This window comes from Oryctolagus cuniculus, chromosome X (genome assembly GCF_051225735.1).
Source record: "Oryctolagus cuniculus isolate XC-2025 breed Fujian yellow rabbit chromosome X, ASM5122573v1, whole genome shotgun sequence".
Classification (NCBI taxonomy): domain Eukaryota; kingdom Metazoa; phylum Chordata; class Mammalia; order Lagomorpha; family Leporidae; genus Oryctolagus; species Oryctolagus cuniculus.
The window spans coordinates 115,940,298-115,947,601 of record NC_142888.1 but is presented as its reverse complement, the minus strand read 5'-3'; the positions used below and the strand labels follow the sequence as shown (position 1 = coordinate 115,947,601).

General features: G+C 39.9%; 1 protein-coding gene across 1 annotated transcript; it reads left to right on the top strand.

Moving 5' to 3' along the window:
• Window positions 1-6,174: 6,174 nt before the first annotated feature.
• Window positions 6,175-6,614, top strand: LOC149119732 (OTU domain-containing protein 6A-like). The gene is made up of 2 exons (XM_089323951.1): window positions 6,175-6,278; window positions 6,389-6,614. The coding sequence occupies exons 1-2, from the start codon at window positions 6,175-6,177 to the stop codon at window positions 6,612-6,614; spliced, it is 330 nt and encodes a 109-aa protein (XP_089180077.1).
• The last annotated feature ends 690 nt before the right edge of the window (window positions 6,615-7,304 follow it).

Genomic DNA, 7,304 nt, shown 5'->3' with positions numbered 1-7,304 from the left:
GCTCAAATAATAGATCCCAAGATTTTCAGGCACTGTGGACTGGAAAGTTTTGTGACCTTGTTAATATCAATTGCCTTCTAGATTGTTATGACAGATTTCTTTCCAATTACAATATTTAAAAATGTTGGTAGATCCAAGTTAGCTGAATAAGGGAAAGATGGGCTGATTTTGACCCTGGAAGATACCAGAAAAGGAGAGGAACCACGTTTCTAGGGGAGAGTTGGAAAGAAGTTTTCAGTGGAGAGTTTGCAGAAAAAAGATAGACTCTGTCGAGCAGTGAAGACCTTAAAACCATGCAGCAGCTATTAGGATACCACCATAAACTCCTGTAGTGGGGACAGTGTGCCCACTTTTTTCCATGAAGTGAAGACTTGTTTCTCTCCAACCCTCACCTGAACAAACTCTACTGGGCAAGCGACCAACTCCAGGAACAAGATGGCTTTCTCCATGGATAGAGATATTTGCAGGACAGGGAGTGGATCCCACACACCCTGTGACTGTAGGAATCCTGTGACTCTGGGATAGGGCAGGAAATAGAGAAGGGCATGAGGTATGGCTGGGCCTTCGGGCAATCACTGGGTTACAACTTCGGAAGCTTGGAGCTACCTGAGTGCTGGTGAGGGCCATTGAAGAGGGTTCTGTGCTCATACATTGTGTGGTTTGTGCACTTCAGTGGATCGGGTGTGCAGGCACTGTGAGCTCACCCCAGGGCAGTTGTTTTTCCTTGAGAGAAAGGGGCTGATATTGTGAACAAGCCAGCCAGCATGATCATACCCTATCCCCTACTGACAATGGAGGAAATCTACCATGCTCAACTTGGGTGTCACTCTGGACTCTCACCCCATCGTTGAGCTGTGGCTAGAGCTCTCAGGCCCCACCAAGAGCCTACCTATATATATCTGCTGAAGGAGAAGGTATTACACTAAGCCATAGAGGCATATTTCAAAGAACAAAGCCTTCAATGGAAATATCAATAAGTGTTTTTTTCCCAGATGCATAAAGACAACAGTCAAAATACAAGCAATACAAACGAGGAAGACAATAATGTGATGCTCCAAAAGGAAAACAAAATACTTCAATATTAGACAGTGAAGATGATGAGACTGATGAAATGTCTGAAAAGGAATTCAAAATAATCATGAGGTTACTCAAAAACACAGAGAAGCAAATACATGAATTAAAAAAGCATCTGCAGGGGCCGGCAATGTGGTGTAGCAGGTAAAGCCACTGCCTGTAGTGCTGGCATCCCATATGAGCACAGGTTCAATTCCTGGCTGCTCCACTTATGATCCAGCTCCATGCTAAGCTAATGTGCCTGGGAAAGTAGTGGAAGATGGCCCAAGTGCTTGGGCCCTTGCACTCTCATGGGAGACCTGGAAGAAGCTCCTGGCTCCTGACTACAGATAAGCCCAGCATCAGCCTTTGCAGCCATTTGGGAGTGAACTAGCAGATGGAAGATCTCTCTCTCTCTCTCTCCCTCTCTCTCTCTCTTTCTCTCTCTGTCTCTGCCTCCGCCTCTGCCTCTGCCTCTGCCTCTCTGTAGCTCTGAACTTCAAATAAATAAATTAATCTTTTTTAAAAAATCATCTGTACATGATATGGATGAGAAATTCTGACAGGAGACAGAGATATTGAAGAAAAATTTTAAAAAATCATAAATGAAGAATACAACATGTCAAATAAAAAATATAGTGGAAAGCCTTAACAAAAGACTCAGTGAGGAAGAAGAAAGAAGATCCAAAGCTAGAAGACAAATCTTTGCCACTATCTCAGTCATATCAAAAAAAGAGTAATAAGAAGAAAGCATTAGAAGAACTGAAAACAGTGTTCAATAGCTATGGGACACCATCAAATGACCAAAATACATGTCTTAGCAGTTCCTGAAGGTATGGGGAAACAGAATGGCTTAGAAGACTTATTCAGTGAGATAACAGAGGGGCAGTTATAATCAAAATACCCTTATAATGGCTCAAAAATTAAATATAGACCAATGGAACAGATTAGGAACCCCAGAAATTAATCCAAATTATCTTTGACATAAGAGCTAAAATCACTCACTGGATAAAAAAAGTCCTTTCAACACATGGTGTTGGGAAAATTGGATCTCTGCATGCAAAAGTATGAAACAAAACCCCTATATTACACCCTATACAAAAATCAGCTCACAATGCATCAAGAATCTGAACCTAAGACCTGAAACTCCAAATTACTAGAGGAAATCATTCCGATCTGGCTGAAAAGCCCATGAGAGTATTTCAGGCATGGAAAGCCAAGACACTCTGGCAAAAAAAAAAAAAAAAAAAAAAAAAAAAAAACCCTAAATGAAAGATCTCTGTGAGTGAGATCCCAGTGGAAAGAACAGGTCTTCAAAGAAGGAGGTACCTTTCTCTGAAGGGAGGAGAGAACCTCAACTTTGACTATGACCTTGTCTAAACAAGGTAAGAGTCGGAGAACTCAAGGGGCTTCCATAGCCTTGGAAACTCATGACTGGTGCATAGGGAGATTACTGATGCCATAAACAGGAGTGTCAGTTTGTAAAGTCAACAACAGGAGTCACTGTGCACTTACTCCTCATGTAGGATCTCTGTCCTTAATGTGCTGTACATTGAGACTTAATGCTATAACGAGTACTCAAACAGTATATTTCACTTTGTGTTTCTATGGGGGTGCAAACTGTTGAAATCTTTACTTAATGTACACTAAACTGATCTTCTGTTAAAAAAAAAAAAGAAGAAATTAGCAATTCCCAACTTGACTCTCGCTGGGATTAAACATGACAAGAGGTCTGATCTGATTTCATCATCATTTAAAAAATCATCTATTATTTTTCACTTTATGTTTCTGTGTGGGAGCAAACTGTTGAAATCTTTACTTAATGTATGCTAAACTGATCTTCTGTATATAAAGAGAATTGAAAATGAATCCTCATGTGAATGGAAGGGGAGAGGGAATGGGAAAGGGGAGGGTTGCGGGTGGGAGGGACGTTATTGGGGGGAAGCCATTGTAATCCATAAATCGTACTTTGGAAATTTATATTCATTAAATAAAAGTTAAAAAAAAATCATAGGGGAAACACTCAAGACATCAGCCTAAACAAAGACTTCTTGAATAAGCCCCTAGAAACACAGGCAATAAAAGCAAAAATAGACAAATGAGATTACCTCAAGCTAAGAAGTTTCTGTACTGCAAAGGAAACATTCAACAAAGTTAATAAGCAATCCACAGAATGGGAGAAAATATTTCAAACTACACATGTGATAAAGGATTAATATCCAGAATGTATAATAAATTCAAGAAATTCAACAACAACAAAACAAACAACCCAATTAAAAAATGGGCTAACGATATGAACAGGTGTTTTCAAATGATGACATACTAATGGCCAATAGATTCCTGAAAAGATAATCAAGAAAACTAGCCATCAGGGAAATGCAACTAAAAACCACAATGAAGTTTTACTTCACCCCAGTTAGAATGATTATCATCCAGGGCTGGTGCTGTGGTGCAGCAGGTTAATGCCCTGGCCTGAAGCGCCAGCATCCCATATGGACGCCAGTTCTAGTCCTGGCTGCTTCTCTTCCAATCCAGCTCTCTGCTATGGCCTGGGATAGCAGTGGAAGATGTCCCAAGTCCTTGGGCCCCTGTACCAACGTGGGAGACCCAGAAGAAGCTCCTAAATCCTGGATTCAGATCAGCTCAGCTCCGGCCATTGTGGCCATCTGGGGAGTGAACCAGTGGATGGAAGACCTCTCTCTCTGTCTCTACCTCTCTCTGAAACTCTTTCAAATAAATAAAATAAAATAAATCTTTAAAAAATGGTTATCATCCAAGAATCAATACAATAACAAATGCTGGCGAGGATGGTGGGAGGAAGGTTCCATAATATACTTTTGGTGGGAATGTAAACCAGTACAACCATTATGGGAGACAGTATGGAGACTCCCCAGGAATCTGAAAATATATCTACTGGATGTCTCAGTCATTCCACTCCTGGGAATTTACCTAGAGGAAATGAAATCAGCATATCAAAGAGATATCTGTACCCTCATGTTCAGAACAGCTCAAGCCACAATAGGTAAGATATATATATATTATATATATATATATATATATAGACGCACATAAAACATATATATGTGGGGGGGGTGTGATGGAATACTACTCAGCCAAAAAAAATGAAATCCTGCCTTTTGCAACAAAATAGATGCAATCAGAAATGATTATGCTTAGTAAACTAAGCCAGTCCTAAAAAGACAAATATCATATGTTTTCTCTGTTTTGTGGTAACTAATATAGAGAGTACAAGAAAACCTAATTTATATGAGTGAAATTGTCATCTTGAGATTTTGTTTATAGCCTTTGTCTATGTTCCTGATGAACAACTGTCTTTCTAATTACTGCTTGTTGAGTTATTTATTTAGTTGAGGGTTAAGCTGTGATTATAAAATAAATTGAAATTATGTTATCACAAAAATTAAAAGAAAAATAAGAAAGGAAGGAGGAAGGAGGAAGGAGGGTAGGCTCAAGGGAGGGAGGATGGAAAGTATCATTATGTTCTTAAAACTATATATTTGAAATGAATGAAATCCATTTCCTTTATACAAATAAAAAACTTTACTAAAGATTCTATATAACTGATTGACAGGATTAGAGGAAATTACTTCTTAGAGTTAGTAAGGTTCATAATCGAATGTGACTTTTCATAATGGAACAAAAATTAGTAAAAAAAAAGAATTGCTAAAAAGAGATACAATTAAGAAATTTCATAGCACATAAAACATTATACCTAAAGAAACTTCCAAGGTAAAATAGTCTATTAGTTTCCAAGCTGAAGTCCTGAGGTTCCTGTAGCTCCTCCAAGCCTATATATAAAGGTATCTGTAAGTGCTTTCCATTTGAAGCTTCTAAAATTGAAGCTGCATCAACTAATTAGAACATCAGGTGTCTTTGCTTTAGGCTGGAGATTTATAAGTTTAGTGTGGTTTAACTGGTTATGCCACATTCATCAGAAGCTCTAAATTATATTTCCCTGTATATTTAATCACTTAAATGTAAGAAAATAAATTACTTAATAAAAAGAAGTTTGTCTAATAAGTTAAGTGTTTCAAGTCATGCAATTGGCAATATGCTGAGAGTGGGTAAAGGGACTTTTGGAAATCAGAATCTTTGATTATGATATGGTTGGAACTCAATGAATTTGTCACATATCCTTGCTTTAAAAATGATCAAACTGAGGCACAGAATATTCCTGTCCCTGATTGGTTGTCCTGGATCTCTTGTTAAGTGTAAGGGTAATACCTTGTGCATTAATCAATAATGTGTGTCACACCACTGCTACTCATACATTCCTTTTCTCTGTACATTAGCCTTTTATATGAGCACTCACTCTACTGAAGAAGAAACTTTCAGATGTATGTATCACCTGTGTTTAGTCATTACTCTTAAATTCCCAAGTCCAATTGTATTCACTTTACTTTGCTAGTTGTCTACACAGTTGAGTGGGCCCACCATACTAGCTGAATTGATTAGTCACTTAAATTAAAACATTGGAGGGCATTTCATTCATCCCACTGGACACATACAAGCTGTGGCAAAACATAAATGATCAGAAATCTTCTCTGTACTGGTAAATTCTAAGCAACTCCTGGACTGAAAGGGGTAGACAGGGAGAACACTGTTTATCACTACCTTGAAAGAAGGGCACATACACAGACCACCATGGCTGGGACAGGATGCAGACCCACACCATGTTAAGAGGCTTAAACTGTTAGAGCCATGGCCAGTGCTAATAGTTGCTGCCCAACTTCAATTGCCAGTTATCATTAAACATCATGGAGGATTCACAGAGCAAGTAGCAGCAAATCCTTTGGCACCAATATCACAAGAAGAAAGAGATCCAGGCCCACATCCAGGTCCTGAAGGAGGTGGCCCTGAAGAGCTACAAGAAGAAAAGAAAGATGCTCCTAGACGTGGCCAGCCTCAAGGCCAAGATGGAGCAGAATCAGCAGCAGGAGCTGGAGAAGTTCCAAAAGAGTCTCTCTGACAACACCAATGGAAACTCAGTCGCAGAATATCTGGCCAAGATGGATCTCAATAACCAGCCACCCCCACATTTCTTGGGAACAGAAAAAGTGCTAAAGAAAGGGAGCCCTCAAGTGAGAGCATAAGGAGAGGATGAGTGAGATGGAGATGGAGCACCATGAGGAGGAGATGCTAGCCACCATCCTGCACACCAAGAATTTGGAAATGAAGAATATCTTGGCCAACGGCCACCGCATGTATCACACCATCCAAAACCAGCTGATGTCCTTGGTGGCCATTAGTAGTGGTGTTACCGCACCTCCAAGTACATGCAGAGGCACATTAATGACTTCATGCTGTTCTTCAGTGACTCCAACATCAACGATGATGGCACCCACAACCGCTTCATGAGATACTGCAATATCATGCGCAAAGTGTCATGGGGAGGGCAGCTTCAGTTGAGGACCCTGTCGCATGTCTTGTATACAATCATGGAGGTAATACAGGCCGATTCACCTGCTGTTGTTACCTGGAAGGAGTATAACAAGAAGCTGCTCACCCTGGTCTACCTGTGCCACCCCTGGGACCTCTGAGAGCACTACAATTCCATGGTGCTAAGGCCACAAAGGTCCCCCTCTTCTGGACACCACCAAATCAACCATTGCCATCACTGCCACCACTGCCATTGCAGCTGCAACCAAAGCTGCCACCATGTCTCTTCAATAGCCCCTTTTTTTCTCCTTTGGTTTTATCTGTTTTTTTTTTTTTTTCTCAAAATTTGCCTCACTGCCACCCCCACCAACATCACCCTCTCCTTTCTGTCTCCTTGGTAATCGTGGCTTTCCCGTCTACCAGTCCTGGACATTGACTCTGCGGAAAGCCACAACTGTGGACTCCTTGAGGGCCATTGGTTTGAGTTTCACCTCTTTCTTCAGGGTCTTTTCTTTATCCACCCCCAAGAATTGGTCTTTGATTTTGATGTATTCTTAACTTAGGAAAAATTAATTTACTTCAATAGCTCGATGTCTTCAGATTTTGCCCCCAACTGTATCAAATTACTTTAATAAAATTGGAGTTTGTGTGATCCCCAGAGTTTTGTATTTGTCTTTTTTGAGTTTTTTTTTCTTTTAAATAGTGAGCTATTTTATGGTTTGCTTCTATTTATTTTTATTGCTTGTTTCACTTCAGCTGGGCTACTCAGATGTGAGAGGTCCTGAGTAAGAGATTCACTCTTATTTTGTTGTTAATCAAAACTTGCATGGTTTTTAATTCATTTTGTTGTT